This window comes from Erithacus rubecula (genome assembly GCF_903797595.1).
Source record: "Erithacus rubecula genome assembly, chromosome: Z".
NCBI classification, from domain to species: Eukaryota; Metazoa; Chordata; class Aves; order Passeriformes; family Muscicapidae; genus Erithacus; species Erithacus rubecula.
Genome location: NC_136661.1, coordinates 16,940,211 through 16,963,171, shown reverse-complemented (window position 1 = coordinate 16,963,171; position 22,961 = coordinate 16,940,211). Strand labels below are relative to the sequence as shown.

Here is a 22,961-nt window from a genome sequence, read left to right as displayed (position 1 = left end):
GGTGATTTTTGGAAGTTTCTATTTCATATGTATATGTATGACTGTGCAAATATGTGTGATGTACCAAAGATTATACAGTAGTATTTGTTTTCAATTATAAGTAAATAATTTACCTTGAAGAATCCAAATCAAGGTAATATGCCATGCTCCCAAATTGGCTACTTACTCAAGAAAAAAAAACTTATCACGTCAATTCTACACAGTGTTTATTTTCTTTTTTTTTTTTTTTTCATAGTGGAAATCATGTATAAATCACAAACAGTACAAGTTCCCCATGTCACCAGTTGACCACTTGATTGGTTCAACTTCTGTTGATACTGTACTTTTAGTATAAAGTCAAGATAATATGGCAGTTAACTAATACTTCTGACTACAGTAAAGATACAAACTTCTGTAATATAAATTAATTGCCGTTACAAAAAGGCAACTGTATTAATACGGTACAAAAATCTGCAACTTCTATAAATATAATGAAATGCAAGAAGTTAAACAAAATAATACATCACAGATTTTTGTATAGCGCATTTGAATAGGGAAGCTAAGATACACAAGGAGCATTATACAGCAAGAATATCAAAATCCACTAAGACTTAACTTTTAAGCCATACAAATGCTAGAAGTACAAGTACAGGACACAACATGAAGCAGTTAAGATTACCAGCTCAGAGTGGGCAGACAAAGAAGCCTTACTGATGAGTTGTAAAGCATTAGGCAGCAGACAGAAGGTTGTCAAAACCAGCTGTTGTTGGATACTGATTGATAATGTTTTCATTCTGACGGCTGAGACACTGCAGACAGCCACAAGTCTGAGAAGAAGCCCAGTGTGGGCACACACACATACAGACACAAAGTAATTTAACAGATGGCTAAAGAACATTAAAGCACAATATCTTTTTTTCAAAAGACAGTGTTCACTCCTTAATGAACTTGCCTGAAAAGTAAAGCCTAGTGCCCAAGTATATTTCACCTAAATGACAAACACATTTGAAAAGATTAAAACAAACAAATAAACAAACAAAAACCAAAGCAATTGAGATTAGTTATCTGAACGAAAACTGCATGGTGCTTATATATTCTACCATAGCCAGAGCATTCAACAACACTGTAGACAAGGAAGTGTGACATGAGCTGCTATGAACATTGTTATCCCCTCATAAAAAGGTGAAGTTGTTTATAGACATTAAAAAGGTACACATCCATGAAGTCCATCTACAACACAAAACCACAGAAGTACTACATTCAAAGTAAAGTGTTGGTCTTAGCCTTCAGCAGTTATGAGGTATTGTTTCAACCTGTGATGAGGAATGATCACTGTATTAGTAAGAAAAAGTTTACTCAAAATAATTCTGAAAATTAAAATCAAAAACTGCTTCTGTGCAGTTGACATTTGCCTAAAGAAAAAAGATTGCAGTATCAAAAGGTCCTAGTCTAAGTGGCCACTGGTATACTCCAAAATCACATTACCATGGACTTTTCCATGGGCTTTTCCATGTAGCACCTTCAAACAGTGCACAGCTGGGAGATCATGACCAAAAGGTAACTTGGAGCCACTAAAGTTTTTGGACCAGACAAACTCACTGATGGTAGAAATAAGTACAGTTTCAAGAATGCAATACAGTTGGGCTTATTTTCATTTCCTATACCTTTTGGTCCATAACTAAATGAAAGCAGGGAAAAAATAATGAAAAAATGTTATTTCACATCTTCCAGCTAATGAAAAAGTAGTAAAAGCTTGGAATCTCTCATCCTGCCTTCCCAAACTGCCTCCCTTCTCTGAGAAATAATACTCCTACTCCTCCTCCCCACTTATTTTTCATTGTCCCTAAACAGAAAACTTGGGACCTTGTGGAAATATGAGGACTCTGTAGCCTTTAAGCTCATGTCAGCAAAGAGAGAGTTTGGAAATGTAAATTAGATCCAGTTCCTCTTTAAATCCAGGGAAAGGAACCTCCTTAGCCCCCACAAGAGAAACTGATGGGTAGCTGAGTCCCAACTAAAGTGTGCAGAGAGAACTGAGTCAAAGCAGGGCTCCTCTGTGCTTTAAAATGAACAATTCCAGTTCTTGGTTGTTTCCAATAGTATTAGCAGTGAGACAATTGACCTGGCAGGAAAGAGAATATAAAACAAAGCAATGACAAAGCCTTCAGGCTTCCTGCCTATTTCATCTCAAAATTAAACAAGCAGTTTACCAGTTTTCCCAACTTCTTTTTGATAATAGGAAACAGTTAAAACTGTGGGAGCAATGCAAGAAATTTATGAAATTGAAAAGTAAACTAAAATACCTGTGAGAAACATTTTGTTTAACAAAGAGCAAAATTAACATTAATAGAGAAATGGCTTTTATGAGCCTTTAAAAGCTGATCTTTACTATTTTTTTATCCCCAAATAAACTAGTGAGAAACTACAATAAACTCCAAACAGAAGCTAAATGCTCAGAATGGAAAGATATGTTGCTTAAAGCCCTGAAAACAAGGCATTGGGTGTTTCAAGACACAAGCAGAGTTGATGAGGATCTAATGACACCTCACTCGAGTTTGTATTTGCAGACACTCATGCACAAGGGCAGCTGAATGTGCAAGGCACAGCATTCAAGGTGTGCACCAGACCAGTGAGTGATCTGCACATACCCTGTTGTCACTGTGAACCAGTGGCCTGGCACGTTTCTTTAATGAACGAAATCAGTTTATGAGGTTTTTAAAAATCAACAAAAGGCAGCCAAAATACTGCAAATCTGCACTGGGGAAAACACGGAAAGAGGAAAAGTGGACTGTGTTACGCGAAGCAAATAGATTTTTTCTATAAGTATTACAAATGTTGTTTCCAATGACTACTTTTTTTGTCTTCTAAGTAACACTTAGCCCAGAGGAGGCTTTTGAAAGAACAAGATATAATCCCCTTGAAAAGAGAAGCTTATAGTACAAACACTGGAAGACCCTTAATTATGGGATATATGCCTTGGCAATATTACAATAACAGTAGTACTCTATGAATGAGTGATAAAGGAAGTATTTAAAATCACTTATAATTCTAAAAAGCAATAAAGCCTTCACAGATGAACTAACAGATATTTGGCCCGCTTTTTTTATGGAAAACTACTTTCAATGAAAATTACTACTTTATCCAACTTCTGTGTATTTCTAAAATCTTTCATATATTTCTAAAAATCTTTTTTACCTAGGTCACCTGTTTATGTCAGCTATTTTCCCCAGCTACTGTTATCTGTGCACATTTGTTTGCAAATTTACTTTTAAACTTCCAGCAAAATACCATACTGTCTCTAGCAGGGTTATACAGTGACTTTAAGAGAGACTCAACTTCCTTGTTGAGTCAACTACATCAACTGTGTTTTTACTTAGTAAAACCTCAGGAATAACTTTTGCATTAACATGAAACTGCTTGCCTTTTAGGTATCCTATTAAGGTCCTCAGTGGCTGTGCTTTTCCATTATGTGAGGTCAATAAACAAGCTAAATTAGACTCATGAATTCTTTAGACTTTTGGACATTAGTTATTTTTAAAATTCAAGGTAACACATGGAATTCCTCCTTTACAGATTATGTTATTTTTGTGCGTGTAAAATTTTCTACCAAGGATGATCACAATGCAAGGAAGCAACATGCAGTGTGCAGAAACAGTGGTAAACAAAGAGGAACTTCCTACTTCAGTAGTGTAGACAACTTTACTGGAAATAGCTGTGTACCTGATTCACAGAACATTTATTTTAACCAAAGGACATTCTGCATTAACTCTGTATGAACAACATATCAGAGCTCAGCCTTGATACTACACCATAATTAAGCTGTGACAGAGTGAGCAGGTACAGTGATGCGTGGGAACCTCTTCTTTCTCTTGGCTTTCACATTCTTGAAGGTTCGAAGTCTCTCTCTTCTAGCAAGTTTATTAGAAGGGAGAAGCTGTCTTTTACTGCCTCCATATCATCCAAGGAGCAGGGTTTAAGAATCCAGCGCTTTCCACGTGCAAGTGGCTCAAGTTCAAAATATTTTTTTATCTATTAAGAAAAGAAAGAGAGACCAATGTATTATATTCTGACAACTCTCTGTCTCACATCTAAAAAAACCAAATAAAATGAAACCAAACAAAAACATGTAAAAAAATCAGTATATTAATTTTTAGAAGCTTACCCACAGCTGCTTTTATAATACAGATTATATGACATGACCTGAAAGTGTTTTCTTTAGGGGTGAGTGACCTGCTTGGAAGCTACCATTCTACCCATTTAACAGCATGGGAGGTCTGAGGAAGAATTGTACTGACTTGAGGCAAACAGCAAAGCACATGAAATGTGCTCAAATACATATCCAAAACAGCAAAAGTAAATACCAAATTTTGGGTTGTGTTTGTATTTCAATGTTAAAAATGTATGTTTCATTAGACTCTTATTGTTAAACACTTAAGATATACAATTTGTCACCATACTACTGTAACTCCACAAATTAAACATCAAAAAAATCTACAAACCCTAAACCTTTCAGTCAAAGATCAGCTCTCTCTCTCTCATGCACAGTATCTCTTTGTGACCATGAAAATCCTACAAAAATAAAAATTCTTCCAAAATTACTTAGTTTTTCTAAAATTAAAAATAGAAGATTAACAGACTGATGTTAGTAGGATAGTAATAAGTATTATACATAAAACATGATGCAGTTTCTTGGAAACAATAATTATTACTGGTACTACATTTGTCAAGGCAAAAATACAGACCCAGAAAGACTGAGGGATGAAAGGTTTTAATTTAGTAGTATACTCCAATCACTTTTCAAAATAGAAAGTACAATATCAAAACATGTTTTTGATGTCTCTTAGAAAAGAGAACAGTAGCCTGCAGGTTACACTGGTCCACAGTTTACTGTTTTCATTAAAATTTTAGTCTTTGAAGGAATTTGACCTAAAAGTCTACCCATGTTTGACTTGTCCATAGACTTTTAGTTTTTCCATCCAAAACTATATCCCTCAGTTCTTGCTACTTCCATATATCAGTGGACTTAGTTTGCACATTCTTGTTCATTATAATTATTGCCAAATACTCCTAATTTTCTTTTAGACAGACTGCACTGTAAATACGCAGTGCAATTACAGGAACGTTACCCACAACATGGTAGGCAGTACTGGCCCTAGACAGGCAACTGGAGCCATGCTGTGTAAGGCTCTATGTGCAGAAGGAATAAAAAGAGGAAGAGAAAACAAATTGAAAGGCTTTCAAAGTCTGTACAAACTGCAAAATCTCTGTGTAGCTTTTACAATGTCTGCTGGTAGATAAACCACAGTTTTGTTTATCTATTAATCTATTCTAATAGAACAAACCAAGCTGAGTTGTATCAACTCACGTAATTCAGAAATCAACCACGATCATGTTTCAGGCAAGCTTTCTTATTTTTTAAAAAGGAATTTCAACCAGAATGTTTAGTAACAAATTTTAAGGGAAAAAATGGTGGTTTTGAGATGAGAATTTCTGCATACCCAGAAATGACACTCTGAAAAATTTTAAATCTCTTTTCATCAAAGTAGAATTGTACCAATAAGATTTGAAAATGAAGTGTGGTACTTGACATTCACTTCCTCTCAAACAAATTTTAGAAAACATACAAGTTGAAATAAATGGGCCTTCAACAAACCAGTATTTTAATATCAACATACCTAATTTTTAGCATTGCTGTTTCAGTGCCACACCAGTATCTGATATGTTAGCACAATTATGTGTCATAAAAACCAAAATACTAATATCTATAAGGGTTGTATTGCAACTTTTCCTACAGCTTGAATTTACCCTCATTAATATACTGAGTTAATGGCACTGATCACAGTATTGGAAAAGCAGAGTAAGGAAGCTCTATTCAAGCAGCTTCCTTGACTGTCATATGAGGGGAGGAAGTAAAAGCTGCATGGAAGGATAACAATCCAAGGTGTCACTGCAGCTAGTGGATAGGGCTGCCTGCTGCTGTTAAGCTGACAAATATGGCTGAGTAATCCAAGATGTTGGAGACCCACAACCCAGAAGATGTCCACCACACCCCCTCTACTGGAAGACTATTGCCATCAGACCCTGGAGCACAGTGAAGTCAGACTTCTCTCTTCTTAACACAGCCTCTTGAATTAGGGCTCTGTCATATGAAGGATGGCCATTACATTGTAAGGACAGCACTTGGGTTTAAAAGTAGAAACACATGCTCAAGGAAATGATGGCAGTAAGCAGGCTAGCACTGAGTCTTGTGCATCTGTGAGCAAATACAACACAAGTTACCCAGGTAGCCTCTAGCAGAGAAAACACAACGCTTTTAAGCTATATTTGAGTGACTGCAGATGCCCACAGTATCAACGGATTTAGTGAAACAAATTTTGCAGATAAATTATTGGATACCCAAAGTTGTTCAAAATGTATTTTTTTCTATTTTTATCTGTGTAATCAAAAATGTGACTAAATTAGTGATGTGCTGTTATTATTTTCCACCCTAAGGAACAGTTCAGAGTATCTGCATTAATAGGTCCTAGATGAATGCTGAAATGAATGTGTTAGGCAGTTGTTCTTAAAATGTGAGGGCTGGATACTGGTATGAATGCACAACTGCTCTTACAACAAGTAAGAGCTATTTCGTCCATACTTTCAGCAGAAAAATAAAAAGAGATTTGCTAGATGACTCATGCCTAATACAAATCTAGAAAAATAAACTAATTGGCTTACAAATAATAACTAACTAAACCAGAAGTAGCACAGAAGTGATTTTTCACAACCCAAGGGACACTTTGTGGTGTGTTACTGTATTTCCTCATTAAAACTTCACACCACAATGGAGTTCGCTAAACCTCAAGGTTTTGCAAGCAGACTCTCTGGACTTTGAAACTTCTAGAAAGAAGTTTGCAGACACTATTTTCCAATTCACTATAATTTCTCCTTCCTTTAACTGAGAAAAAGTTATTCTGTTCTAAAAGCACGTACTTTTTGTAGACCTGAAAAAAGAACCATTTTTACATGCAACAGATGAAACATGCAAAGATTGACATAATCAGATGCCCAATTCTTTTTATACAGTTGAGTTTTCCACTGGAATGCCCTGAGCTCTCCATCTATGTTCATTTTTGTGTTCCTTTCTGCCCTACTGACCATCATCCACACTCATTCCCTGCAGATTTCCTAAGAGGATGTACACTGACCACCAAAGTCTCCAAAGAAAGCTGAAATTCACTGAATACTCACACTCCTAGGTAGCTCTTTCATAATCAGCAGTTACTATTTCACAGCTCCCTTCAATCACAGTAGCACAAAGGGGTGGGTTCCTAAAAGAAGCTCTTCTGTCTTCCCCTCTGCACAAACAGTGAAAAGCTGACTGTTCATGGATGCTGAAGTGAAATATAAAGACTAAACATGTTTCAGAAGTCTGATGCATGAGATGAGCATTTACATACTGGCTTTGCATTTTCAAGAGTTTACTTCGAGATTACTAAATTTTTAAGATATCATTTTAGAAGCAAATACAACCAAATAAATATAATTTTAAGACTACTTCACTCATTTTTAAGGATCTCACTGTATGTCTTGACTCCACATGGGGGCCTTGTTTTATAGAGAACCCAACATTGTATTTATGCCACATTCTGAAGTCAATAAAACTAACAATACACGTTTGCAATTCCCACTCTTCCCACACTCCACCTTCTAAGTCCTATTCTACTGGCACAATACACTAAACATATGGTTATCAAATGTTGCTTAACCTACGTGCTAGAAAAGTCAAGACACAATAAAAAGGATCAGTGCCCAAAACCTCAGCTGGTGTAAATTATCACAGCAGTGTGGAACTGATGTTACTAAATTGATATACGTAAGCTCAGTAACCAGGCCCTGCTGAAAGCTTTTCTATGTTCTGTTATTGAACCTCATCATCTAGTCAGTTCACCACCCATGTGAACATAAGATCTATAGGAAAATTTAGATGTTTTAATATATGAGAAGAGTAATCTCTATTATTCAACATGAAAAAAAAGTTGATTGAAAGCATTATTTTTCATTCAAATTCAAAATTTTACCACCAAATCTCATCAATACAGAAAAGCTTCCAGCCCACTTTCACTAGTATGTTGTAAACAAATACAAAATTCAGATAGTTGCTTACGGTATCAGGCTGGTAAACTGAGAACTTAATTAATATAATACTTTTTCATTCATTGATGTTTTATGGAATAATTTCACTTGGAAAAAAAATTGTAACAAAACATGTATATTATATTCAATCACAGGCTGCCTGGTCTTGTCAGTGTCCCCACTGGCCTAAATTTTGAAAGACTTTCACAGGATTTACCAAGTATTACTGCAAAAGGGTGACTGGTGAAGGCATGAATTAAACTAAAATAATCTAATTTGCTGAATCCATGTATTAACCATAAGACATTCATCTACTCCAAATCTGCATGGACAAGAAACAAAGTAATAATAGGAGATTGGAGTAGCCTGTCTTAACATTGTGAAAGTTTCACTGAGCTGTGATGCTGATAATATCTTTTCAGACATCATAAAAATCTTCTTTTTGGAGAAACCATTTAGAAGATGCAGAAGAGAGAGGGAATTTTTCTTGCTGGCTCTATGAACAACAGACAAGCTGTCTATTACAACTCATGTGCAATTTCAATATATTTGAAAAAGAGAAAAAGCCAAGTGTAGTTTATATAGCATTAAGTTTTAAAAAGGGAAACTACATAAAATTTGGAACTTAAAGAAAATGAACTGTGCAGCTAAAAAAGTAAACTGCTTGCAGGTGGCACAGAAAAAAATACCATAATTAGAGGCCCAGAGTATATTTATACTGCTTCAGAAGACTTTAAAATAAACAAAAAAAGCTTTCACCAATTTCAGTACAGAAAAGGATGGTATTAGAGGTAAAAGAAATCATGCCTAAAAAAAGAGAAGAGAAAACAAAAGGAATTTCTGGCATATTAAATAGAAACCGCAAATGTTGACCTACCAACCATAGAGTAGAACTCATTACTTAAGTCACCACTGGTGCTTAAAAGTAAATTGAAATCCACTCTAGCTTATGTTGGTGTGCTTCACTGGAAACTGCACAGCCTCCTGTGCTGCTACATGCACTTTTCTGCTGGTTCTTTTCTGAGTACAGTGATTTATAGGATAGTGTGGAGTGGGCTGATAGCCACTTAATCTTAAATCAACTAGTTCAATCCACTATCATGCAGGAGTCAACACATCCATGCTTTTCCTGAAAAATCTGCTAGAAAGCTCCTTATCTGACAGTCCACTTGGCTAAAAAGGACCTCCTGTGTGAGCAGAGCAGCTGTAATGTGCACAATTTTCAGCCAAAGTTTTGTAATATTTATTCATCCTACAGAGACACTTCACTTCTCCTGAAAAGATACTTCACGTATGCCTGCTCGTATGCTTCTTCTTAACAGTGATCTCATCCTTGTCTAGAGGGATTTTTGTAATGCACCTATGCATCATAAGCACTCCTCCTAAAGCACCTGTACCTCATGTTTATTGATTCCATATGTAATCTCTTACACAACAGGGAGGGGAATGAAAGTGCCTCAACTGATGAGAAGGGATGGTGATGTGCTGCAGTCTGGAGCAACCTATGCACAGGGCTACTCCCAGAAATGCCAGCTGAGGTCCAACAACACTATCAGTCACAGAAATGCTTTTCTATTCTAGCTCTTTGAGGATACATATTTCACTGCTCACCAACTTTTATGTGCCAAGAAACCCACAGTCTGTATGTACAATGTTAAAATTTTGTAATGAGTCCATTAAGTACATATCATAATAATCAGATTTATGCAATTGAGCTGCTTTTTAAAAACAAAAACTTTAAAATATAACCTACTGAAGTAAAATCAAAAGAAAAAATCTGTCTTCTTCAGAATTTCTGTGTGATAGCAGGGTAAGCACTTTTTCTAGACAAGATTACAAAATCATCAGAGGCCTTTTAGTACGTTTCACAAGTAGTGGTGAATGCTTTATAAATTGTAGTTTGTACAGCTTTCCAATTTCTTTTTTTTTAATTTTTTTTTTTCAGATTTTGCTTTCCATCAAAGACTACCTGAAACACATCCAGCTGAGTTCTATAAGAGAGCTGTATGATATTTTTGGCTTCTAAGCCTTTACAAAGAGTAATACAGTCACTTAATGTAATATATACAGTGCCTTGTGCATATTTCCATCCTTGTTATCTCCAGTGGCCACAAGTCACAACACTTTTCAGATTGCAAGTGATTGTGAAAAGAAATGTATTTTAAAGAAGATAACTAACTATGCAGAATTAAGAAATAGGATGCCTGACAAATCCACAGAGCCACACAGTTCCAGAGAGCACAGAATATTGGCAAATGCAAGCATGAAAGAGACAAGAAAAGGTGGAGTGAGCTAAATACCTGGAAGGTTTTTAAAACAGAAAAGTTGGGGTGTTTTTTTTACAGATAGACAGACTCATGTTACAATGGGTCTAAACAAATAAAATGAATGAGAGTGAGGACAGAAAATTGCAGAGCTTGCAGAAGCACCCTGTGATTTGTATGTGGATGGAAGCAAAGATAGGCTTTGAGAAGCTACTAGGATCCATAAACTCTTTGCATACACTCTTTGTGTTCCCACATAACAGTGAACTACAGTGCATTAGATTTTTTTTGTTAGATTTGTTATTTTGTACAAAAGAAATAGTAAATCATGTGTAGTTGCCAAAAACATACACCTATACTTTGTCTTCTATGCCTTATTCACTCAGGATATTCCTTTCATATACGCACATGCTTTTCTTAGAACTGGAAGAAATAGAAATAACACGAGAAGAGCAGCAGCATACCTATATAGAGAAAAACAGACTTCCAGGTGAAGGTTCATATGACTATATAACTGGAAAAGCAAGACAAGGGCTCACAATTATCCAACTCTAGAGTGAGTGAGACCACATCTCAAATGATAAGGGTAGCAGCAACAACAGAGAAAAGGATACTCTACAAAAATGCATGCAATGAAAGCATAGTATTTTTCTTTAATGCTGCTTTAATTCTTTATTTTACATCAAAGAATTACTCAGGAGTGAAAATCAAATACAAAAACTTTAAGTAAAGTATAAAATCCCAAAGAGTAATGCTGAAAATTAGCCCTGGTTAAAAAAGGCTATTTGGAGAATATCTAAAATTCACACATATTTTTTCATCTACAAAGAGCACCCAAAAATGCCAACTTACTGTATATAAGGACAATTTTCCATTTTAGTGTATTCTTAGCACATCCCAGTATATTAAGCTGTACTGAAAATGACTGATTGAATATAAGAACAATTTAAACTTAGGATAACTCATTTAAATTCATTGACCTAATCTGTTAAAAAAAAAAATAATTTAGAATGAACACATCCAAAGATAATTTTACAGGAAATCTGCTTAAAGATTTTACTATACCAGCAGTCATCTCCTCTCTACTATCCCTCACTTAAGTTTCTTTTTGTTATAACATTAGTTAAATAGCTTAAGGAATACAAATAACTAGTAGAGACTCAACACTCAAGACCTTTAGGAAAAAACATCTTTCAGAGACTTAAGAGTTTTTGTAGCATCCCTTCTTTTTTAACAGACTGCAGGTACTCATGGTGTACTTCAAAATACAAGACTACTGACAGAGTATGCTGATTTCAGCAGCAAAATATGCTAGTTTTATCTACAGATTGTGGTTTGAACTAGGAACAAATCTGAAAGTACACAAGTACAAGTACACAAGTGCTGAGATTTTGCCCTCCCCAACCCAAAAAGTTTACCTGCAATGTTGAATATCAAAATAATCTTTAGAGTAGGAGAAGTCCAAAGATCAATCCTTTCTGCAAATAGCATGTCTTCTGTTCAGATAACAGTTAAACAGTATTTTCTGGAGAAGTGCATATGTGATGATTCATCTGCATTTGCCTGAACATGCACATAAATCTAGCACTTGAACAAATAACATCTGTATACTGTGCCCACGTCTGCAAAGCTCCAAAACACTGTATGGACATGCACACTTGTACCAGCAGCAAAGAACAGGATTTCTAATGGCTTTGTGGTTGGTTCCCCACATTCACACTGCTAACACTGTTCCAAGTTAACAGTCAGACTGAGCACTAAAGAAAAGCCACTCACTCAGCACCAGCTGTGATTCTGTGATGCATGTGCTCCCACAAGCAGACAGAGACAGTAGTTGTGCCTATTCCACTTTGCTCCTTACCATGTACAGAGCACAGCATGTTATTATCGGATGGTTCCAACCTCCCTTCAGGTCCTTTGCCAATGGAAGAATTATTTGTTATAAAAAGTCTGCATAGAGGCGATGGAAGCCCAGAACTAACTCCAAGTAACCATTTCTTGTTCAAAAGCAGAAACTGTGTAATAAATCAATTTGAAAAAGTTAACATAAAATAATTGTTATGTAAAAAATGTTCCCAGAGGCCATGCCATTGCCAGGTTCAGTTTCTGGCTGTCAGAATGCCACAGGCTCTGCAACTCTCCCAGCTTCTCCAGTACCAGGAACTTCTGTGGGACCTCTTTCTGAGGATTTCTTTCTGCCCTATGGTTAGAGGATGAAAGTCTGTATTTTGTGTTTTCTAGGTCCATGCCTCTGAGAAGATGAATGCCTCCAAACTCACAGGAAGCCACCACTTAAAACTACTACACCAGGCAGCTACAAACTCATCTATCTCTTCATACTCCTTAACTCTCCACCTAGAATGACAGAAGGATCCCTCCAGGCTCTCTCACCAGGCTTTGCTGGAGTAAAGCTTTCTCCCTGCCTTCAGATTTATTCATAATGCACACGGATACCTAAAAGAAATGACACAGCTCAATTCAGACACAGCCCTGTACATAGGAGAACATCCATGTGCAAAACAGATCTGTCACTCACCCAAAAGTTTTAAGAAATGCATGAGCAAACAGACACAGAAAAAAAAGTGAGCACTTTACAGCAAGCGAGCATATTTTAGGTCAAGTAAATGAGAAGTAATATTAACAAGTAATGCAGAGATTTGCAGCAGTGGTGCTGGAAAAGACATGGACGACCTGATTTGGAGCAGATGGGTGAATGTAATGAGATGCTGAAGAAGCGCATTATTCTTTTGACTCTAGAATTTAAAGGTAAAAGGCTAGAATATCTGCTTTTTAACTGCCAGAGTTATACCTTCTGTTACAATAGGTAGCAGCACAGAATTCTATCTTTCTGAAAAGTCTTTTAGTAAAAATATTCCATGGGAAGAGATAAGAGAATGAATGAGTAATTTATATTTTTCTCCTATTGCACCGAGATATCATTTCTCTACATTATATTTATCCACACTTCAAGGAAAGAGATTAAATAACAGGCAGTTGATCAAGAGTTACACATATCAGAAAGAAGAGAGATACAGAGATATCTCAGGAGAGGTATCAACCTTTACATAAAAAAATCCAAAACAGCCCCAAAGTACCATAAAATGGCTTGGGTTGGAAGATCATCCTATTCCAATCCCACTGCCATTGGATGAGACACCTTCCACTAGACCAGGTTGCTCAAAGCCCCATACTACCCTGAACAGTTCTGGGGATGGGGCATCCATAGCTTCTCTGGGCAACCTGTTCCACCGTTTACCTCCCCCACAATAAAGTATTTCTTCTCAATACCAAATCTAAACCTGTTCTCTTTCACTTGAAAGCCATTCCCTCTTGTTCTATCACCACATGCTCTTACAAAATGTCCCTCTTATCTCTCCAAAGAATGGACAAACTCTTGACAGCATTTGTAAAATTTCCGGTCTCCTTAAAGAAGAGCTACTGAAAATAATATTGAAGGAGCTTAAAACAGGTTTTCTAACAAAGCCATTGTTACTTTCAGTGAATTAAGGCTTTCCTTTGTTCACAAGAACTGTGGAATACCTTTAAAGTAATTTAAAAGCTAGATCATTTCTGAGGAAAAGCACCTGGAAACAGGTGCTATGTCCTACTAATACCTCAATTATCGTGACTGTACCAATGAAAAACAAAAGCAGATACTTGTCAAGTGATTCTAGCAGAAAGGGAAACCTGGCTTTTGCAAGTTGACAGATAGTTCCTTCCTTCTACCTTTGGATGTGACTTGCAATTTAATTAACAGGCCCTGGTATTACACCTGGGGTAAGCACTGCACTGAAAATGAAATCAAATATAGCAAACAGCTAACACTAACTTTATGAAGATGAGATTATTATCAGTTGAATAAAAGATATTAATGCAACAGATCTTTCTTAGCAATCTCCACTCACCTTAGACAGCAACCCATCTATTAAAAACTGGGGTCTAATAGAGGCAAAATCACCTCTTTAAATTCTGAGGTTCCAGTGTTGAACATAGGTCGGAAACCTGCACATTTGCAATTGCTAATTGGATTTACTTTACATTAGAAATCATCATAGGCTAAGTTTGCTGACCACTAGTGACAAGCTAAAAGATTACGACCACTAGCTTTTACAGGACATATTCAAAATTTTTACCATTTTACCACTTGATAATAGTTCTTGAACTATTATATATGTCTACAGCTAAAAGTTCTTAACTAAAAACTCCTTACCAAGCCAGGAAAGGTTCTGTATATTGAAGCTAACAAGTTGAAGTTTCAAGCTCACATATGAGAAACAACCAATTATCCTGTCTGAAACACAGGCTTGTAAAACTCTCAGTTACTTGTAAAACGGTCTGCTACACACGAGTAAGATGTTGTTTAAATGAGTTGTTTGACTAGACGCATTCACCATGAAATTGAATCTTTTAAAGCATTATTTTTAAACTTGAAACAAGTTAACTGCGTAAACTGAAAATGGGAAAAAATATGGCATTATAAAGCATTGGTTGGAGTCCGAGTTTAGTATTTTATGAGGTCGAGGGTTACTTGAATGAGAAACCCATCAAAAACAAATAGCCATTTGTGAGGTAGCAATTGAAATGTTTAATACGATTAAACTATTCTGCTATTTCTATGCCAAGATGTGTGGTATACTATCTATTGTTATATCACCACTGCCTGTGCAACTCCAAAGTATTACAAAGGCAATAAAATAACAAATAGAACAACTTTCAATGATAAATATAAAAAATAAATCTGAGTTGTGATTTTCTCCTATAGTTTGAAAGCAGAACTACATCATAGCTTTTTTCTTGGCAATTCTGGTTAGATTTAGTATTACTATCCTGTTATGCCTATTATTCCAAGGGTGGCATGAGAAGGGGTTACTGAATATTCTTCAATTTCCAGCTCAGAGACAGAGTTTCCAGCCTCATAATGATCCAGATTTCAAAGAAAAAGAAACAATTGCAAAGAGGTCATGGATTTAAATATATATATATTTATACTAAAACCCCCTCACCACTAAAAAAGTTCTTCAATAACATTTTAGATTTGAATGTTTAGTACAGTTCTATATAAACAAACAGATAGATCATGCCAGTTTTACTGAAAAGACTAGACATTCCAAACGAATACTTTATGTTTACTTATGGAAAATGGTTCAAATGTTTTATACTGAATCAGTGTACTAATAGTATCCTGGTAATAATTCAGATGCTTTAGTGACTTATAACAAAAAAGGTCTACTTGGTATAGAGCTAGAATTTGAAATATTGATAATTTCATGTTTCCAGCTGTACCCTCACTAAAGAAATAATCTCCTTACAAGATGAAGCACTAACAACAATTTTTAAAAAATTAACATTATGAAGTATTTCCTACGTTGCTCCAGAAAAGCAGCAAAGATGCTATGCTGCCTACTACAAAAGGAGTTTTGGAGATGGATCAAATTCCCAAGCCTTCAAATAAATAGTACAGCAATTTACTCAACATGCAGTGAAGAGTGCCACCAATCACACTGTTTTATAAGACCAGTTGCAGACAGATTAATAGAAAGGACAGTGTCATCATCATGTCAGTCAGGCCACAGGCAGTGCAGCAGGAATTGAAGAGGGTAAGTAGATATCAGCCATATAAAATGGCTTCAGATGACTTAGAAGCAATAAAATATCCTGCTTCTAAAGATGTCTAATCCATGACAGCAGAAATTACTTCATATTAAAAAAATTCCAGTCCAGCTGGTAGTGTATCAGCTTGATGTTAGCCAGCTAGAAAGCACAAATCTGCAAAAGGAGTTGATAACATTTGAAGAAGAGTGTACTGAAAAGTGAACAATGCTTAGAAAAATCAAGATTAAACAGTGACATCTGTCACAGAAAATAAAAAATGTTTCCTTTGTTTCCTTGACAAGAGTTTAAATGTATTAACAGTATCACTCAATAAAAAGAAGGTGTAAATTAAATCACCTGAGTTTAAAGACAAGCGTGGACAAACACATACAACTGGATCCTATAAAAAAATTATCTGGCCAGTGGTCTGATTAGATCTTCAGCTGTTCTTGTGGGAGGGGAGACAGCAATTCTGCTCATTTTATTCAAAACATATGCAAGACCAAGTGCTTCTAGTAGGATTTGAAAACTCAATTTTTAATTAAAGGTGGATATATCTGACTTTTCTGAATTTTACTAGAACTGTTAGACAAAACACAAAGTTCTTTTTTAGCCTTGTCTGTTTTTATGGATACAGTATATGAAGACAAAAAGCCAATGAAACTATATTTGAAGTTGTACTGTTCTAGTAATATAGCCCAGACACACACAAATTCTTATTTCTATGAACACACTGTCATTTACTTTGCACAATGAATTTTCTAACCTAAAGGGCAAACACAAACAGTTCAATTATTTGCTTTTCAGTATTGCTAATACACAATTGATCAGCTAAGTTGTTTGGTTTGTCTTCTTCCCTGGATGACATTTTAAAGCATGTCAGTAACAAACATATAACCCAATAAACAACAACATTTCTGTTTGTGTGCAAATACTCTGAATAATGTGCAACTTCTCATTCAGTTTTCCTTTCACTACAAACATTCTGAGATATTAAGTTTTTTATCAGTTATGCAGTTAATTCATGCTTGATACAGCAGTGTAAGAAAGATACTGGATTGCATTTTAGATATCAACTACACCATAGTGTACAAGCAAGAACATCTCAGCTTGTTTAACATAAAAACATAATCGTCATTATCATTAAAATACACAGCTGAATCAAATGGAGAAATACAATGTCTTGTTAATGTCCTATCCAATACTGTTATGTCTCATTAAGCTCCTCTAATAGCTTGATGGACTATAAAGGAGTAAAATCACTTGGTAAAAAAATTTATTACTACAGCAGTCCATCTACCTATAACCAGTACCAATATGCATAACACCTGGCACACAGAAACTCACTTTACCAGAAAAAAACCCAAACGTTTACAGTCTTTAATATTAGCACATACTTAGCTCTTACATTTTGCAAGACACTGTGACACCACAGTGATGTACACCATTCTCTGTCTGATACAGACAAATCTGGAACATTTTAAACCTAGCTTGTGCTAAAAGCTGGGAACATTAAGAAGCAGGAAACAGCAAGAAGCAAAATTGGCAGAGACATCAAAAAGAAAGACAACAACAATCCCTTTGCTTACAATTGCTAGCATTAATATATTTTACAGCCATGATCTAGGCCACCTTCCTGCAGAAGGAAGCTAGTGCAAAGAAGTGGGGGTCAAACCTAGAGTAACATGGTTCACTGAATGACCAAACCGAGGTTTACATATTTCCTTTATGGCTGCTGGCATTGGTTTTGGCTTAGAAGCCTATAATGAACAAAGAGAGCTCTGATCTTTTCTGGAGCCATTCATATGTGATTAAGATCCAACAATACAGCACTTTGATCCACTAAGTTACAGAAAGATTGGATGTTTCCTGAAGAAGTCATTTCGGGTGAAAAGGAAGGAGAAGAAAAGAAGAAAGTTTTCTTGATCAGGCCAAACTTACTGAGACAGCACTCTTCTCACATTTGACATTCATTGTACTCTCTTGAGAGTTTTGAAGCTTTGGAAAGATGACAGATGACTGAGGTAAGGAAAAGAGGAGTGAACTGTGGTATCAGTGCCTCAAACTCAAAGAATATATTTAACTTTTTGAAGATGGAATAAGATTCATTTTCAAGAGTAGGAAATTGAGTTAGGTAATGCAAGGCATATTGCAACAAAGGACAACACACAAATGTACAACCACTACAGCAAACTGGATGGTCTCTTTCATAGATATGTTTGAAAAACTTGCAGCCCCATAGTCAAAAATGCATGCTTCCTCATGCTGATATAGCTGAAAACAGCAGGAGATATATGGATAAGTCTATAAAAAAAATCTCAGAGAATGAACACCTGGTTTCTTTAAAGTAATCTTTCTATCTTGACACCAATATACTTCACATAACCCAAGAGAATTAAAGGCCTGTTTGAAGTTAGAAGAGCATGTTCTTGACACACCATTTGGAGGAGTATTTAGTTTTTTCAACAGACATAAGTATTAAGCACAGGTGATGGATTCAGATCCACAGGAATGAACGGAGGCTGGAATGTCTAGACAACCAGGAAAGCATAACACAGGTGTGACAACTCTACTTGACTATCACATTCCAACATTTTCAGTATAAACTAAATAACTTCCATCATCTGTTAATATAAAAGCAGAAGAGGAAAAACATATTTGGCTTTATCTACTACAAATGTCTACTCCTAATAATTTATTTTGGAAGCTAACTCTCTTGTTCATATTTGGGTTGGATGCTTCTAAGTTCACCTGGGAATGGCTCAGCTCTCTGACTATCCAGCTCAACAGTTCCTAGCTCAGAAAACACTTCAAGTTATTTGTCATTGGTATAGTCAGACTGCTCATACTTGAATGCTTTTCATGTGGCTGTTATACCGGACGGCAGGTGATTTTTTTGCTAAAGAAACCCAAACTTCATATTTTAAATTTAAACTCTTAACTTCTTGAATACTTTGCCAATGTATATGTTATATGATTCCTGATGTACAAAACAAGCAAAACACATTATTTTTCCCCATGTGATTTTTAAAAACCAACAATGTAGAGCTGCACTGACAGCCAACTATCAAAACCAGGAAAGCTGAGGTGAAAGCAAAGGGAATCAACAATCCCTTTTAGAGTGGTAACCCTAAAAGTAAAACCTATTGTCTCTTTTTGTCATCAAAGGAGATTTGCCACCAGTCTTGTAACATGAAAGAGAAAATCACCCTCTATAAACTACTTAGTTTTATAGTTCTATAACACCAGATGCATATGCAATAATCTTGAACAATTATGTGCAGCACACATGCAATTAAAGGTTAATATGCTGCTTAAAACAATATGACTAAGAAAACTATCCGAAAAAAGCATTTTCTATCTCTAAGAGATTGAGGTACACTTTATCTATTTAGGAGTTGAGGTTTTACTTTTCCCTATGCCTTAGAATTTTAGCTTTCATATTTTTCATATATTTGTAATCCTGTAATTCTTTAGCGTATAACTCCAAACTCCATATACAGTGTTAGTTACTGTCTTCACATTTTGGTCAGACAAAACAATTCCTCTCTAGTCTTGGGAATCAAGGACACCTTACTGTGTCTTGCCCTGAGAAATGTAAACAAAAGTGATTAGGGGGGAGCAAACCTGGGTAAATGACTTCATTATCTGAAACTGTAATTGCAAGATTAACCCCCAATATGCAAACGGACCAAAATTAAAAGGTGCGAAAACCCGTGACCCATCGTCCAGTTTTGGGTGTAGCCCCTGGGTGGCCTGTCTGCACTAAATGTGCCAAAGGCCCTTCAACAAGTATAACCACTTTTCATTCTCTTAATTTTGTCTGGCTCTGTTTTTAGGTAAGTCTAAAAAGGCATCATTCCTATCACACCCCTGCAGTATAGCATGTTCAGCAGACAGCTGATCAGCAAAATCTTCAGTAATTAATGTTTGATTATTCCTATCTTCTGCTTCACAGAAGATAATTTCTAATTAATAATTTAATTTTAATCAACTAATTAAAATGTATTAGAGACCATTTGCTATTACAAGTCCATGAAAAGGAGACACCTTAACAAATCTATTAGACAAGTATGAGTACAGGTTTTGGAACTATAGAACTGCAGACAAAAAAAACAGTCTCTTTTGGAAAACTGACAATGGGTTGCTCCCTAGGACTGACCTGTGAATTAGCAGAGGGGCAGGAGTCTGGACAACAGCACTCACAGTTAAAAAGGTGTAGTTCATCAATACCACTGCTAAGAGAAGAGCCTGGTCTGACAAACCAAAACAACTTATTGATCCTACTTAGAATTGACAACAAAGGCATGAATTTTAATAGCAAGTAATCAGTTAAGCCAGTTGCTAACTACTACCAACCTGCAACTGGATGCAGCAACACATCTGTGCTTTCAAAACCTCCTATGGCCACATACAGCAGAGATGTTTGACAGCCTAAGTGTCACTGCTCTTCTACACCTTTAGGAGTTTTCCACTTTTCAAAGTTGTCTGGACTGCAAAAGTACCCCACGTGTAATTGTGTGACATTTTTCATTATTTTCCTTATATTCTCTGTCTTGGAAGGTCTGTTTTGCTCTTTTCAAGTAACTGAGGAATTGATTTTTTGACATTAGCTTTCAAACAAACAAAAAAGCACTAACCTAAAGGTTGCTATAACAGATTATGATAATTAAAAATTGCATACAGAGTAACCACTATACTGCTGTTGTAACCCTTCAAGAAACTGAGTTATGCCCAACTTCTTGAAGAAGCTTTCCCAGAAAGCCCTCTAACTTCCTTCTTCACTTGAGTTCAAAGTAAAAGACATAGCAAACTTTTGACTGAACTTGTCTAAAATACATGTGGCAGAGTAGAGCTTTCACTTGGAGAACTGCCAGCCTACCTTTGGCTCCCAGTGGCAACCAAATATCCAGCTGCAGCTAGGTTGAAGGATGAGAATTTATGTATCAACAGGACTCAAATAGGAAAAAATTTACTTCCAGGCTCCATACCTAAACGATCACCATTTTAGCTTTGACTGGCCACCTGGAATAAGGGAGGCAAGTTTTCTCAGCCTACACCAGCCATGAGCAAAATCTGCTTCATTTCCTATTCAAACTTAACTGTAGCAGCAGAATGGTCCATGTTAGTCAGAGACAAAGGTGAATGCTGCAGGACTGAAGCCCTATACAAATATAAAGGGTGACTAGAGCTCCAGTTGTGGGCTTACATCAAAATCAAGTATGCCCAACAGAAATGAAAGAGAGCTAAGGGGGCTACACAGTTGTGCAAAATTTATTTGTTTTCATTTTTTTGGGATTTTTAAGTGCAGGTGGGTTGTTTATTTGGGGGGATTTTATTTATTTATTTATTTATTTTAATTTTTATTTTTACTTGGTAGGGTGGGTTGGTTGGTTGGTTGAGGTTTTTGTAATTTCTTGTTTCCATAATTCAGCTCAAAAGAGAACCCAGGAAGGCAGGAATAGATGAAGAAATGGTGAGAGAGATAGACAGCAAAAGAAAGATATGTTCCATTAAAAACAGAGGAAAAGATACAGAACTCAAAGCAGAAAAATGATCTGGAGATCATGATTAGTTTCAGATTAATTTTGTTTACTAGAAATTGCAAGAGGTCAGTATGAGCCATTATCAAATAAGGACTCCATCTTCACTACAGCTTCTCATTTCTCTCCAGTGTTTCCCATTAATTTCATCTGAAATCTCTCACTCCATAAAGTCCACATTTTGGCTCATAATACTGGGGTTAAAAAAATTAATTTTTTAACAGTACTGAGATATTAAAGGAATACCACACTACTCCCTGTCTTTCAGATGCACCTGAATCTGGAAAAGGTTCAATGTGAGCAGAGTTTTTATGCTTACTCATGCTTACTCATTAATGCAAGTACCAATTCTGAACCACTTGATTATCCCCTCTAGTTCAACAACACCACTGCCAAATGCAAATCATCATCATGATATACATTGAAAGCATGGTTAATAAAACAATATGATAACATTTCCCATCCTCATAATCAGTTATGGTATCTAATATTCAGCTAATGGAACACCTAAAATCCTACAGATAACCATATATAACATATATAGAGAGAAGGTAAAATACTCGAACCATGTCTTCAATAAATTAAAATTCAGATCTTGGAATATTTTTTAAATGTAAATATAACTGCTGAGCACTTTGAGGTCAGCAAATTTAGTTTCTCTACTTCTATATCACTTGGTTTCATTCTAAGGGCACACCTACTTTAAACAAACGTTAGAATTAGCACAAATTACAATAGCAATACCAGCTCTCTTTCTCAAAAATATTATTGAATTCTTGAAGACATTTGTGAAGAATACTTTCTCATGCCCAAGACATTAATGAAGGAAATGTCATCTATTCCTGGTGAGAACTAAGTACTGTTTTCTCAGTTTTGCAGATGGAAAGCGGAAAGGAAAGATTATAATCCTGAAATGGCAAGTTACTTCACCAAGTGTTTGATTACCAGTTTTGTGCACTCAGATCGGTAAATACTTTACTTCTGACTTGCAAGCAATTTTTTCCAATTTATCCCAGCCACCCCCGTCCCAAGTATGCTGGAATAAGCTCAGCCAGGTAATGGCAAGCCAGAAGAAAAACACTTCCTTTTAGGAACTGACACCAGCTCAGACTTGTTCTTTTCTGAGTCTGTGCCTTGGAGAAGTTCAGGAAACTTGTCATTTCTACACAGAAAGTGTCTCCTAAAATAGACTCACTTACAAATAGGCTCTGGCAGCACCTGGAACTGGCACATACTGTGAACCCAGAACGGGAATAACACAGGTGTGTTAGTGAGGAGCTGTGACATGTTTTTGGGTTTTCCTTAGAACTCCTCGTCTTTTTGGAAAACATGGTGCATTATTAGTGTTTATCATCTAGCTATTCTATAAATTCCTTACAGAGGAGTGAATACATCCAAACTCTCAGCCAATTACCTAGACAAAAGTTAGACTGCCAGGCAGGGCACAACAGAAAAAGCTATAGAGGAT

The 22,961-nt window shown here is 36.0% G+C and overlaps 1 protein-coding gene across 5 annotated transcripts in view; it reads right to left on the bottom strand.

Moving 5' to 3' along the window:
* Window positions 1-205: 205 nt before the first annotated feature.
* ARL15 (ARF like GTPase 15) overlaps window positions 206-22,961 on the bottom strand; it is a 219,115-nt gene continuing 196,359 nt past the window's right edge. For all 5 annotated transcript variants that reach the window (XM_079330427.1, XM_079330430.1, XM_079330429.1 and 2 more), the window contains one exon: window positions 206-4,008. In XM_079330427.1, the coding sequence (XP_079186553.1) occupies window positions 3,856-4,008 (153 nt within the window). In that variant the 3' untranslated portion in view covers window positions 206-3,855. The remainder of the gene's footprint in view (window positions 4,009-22,961) is intronic.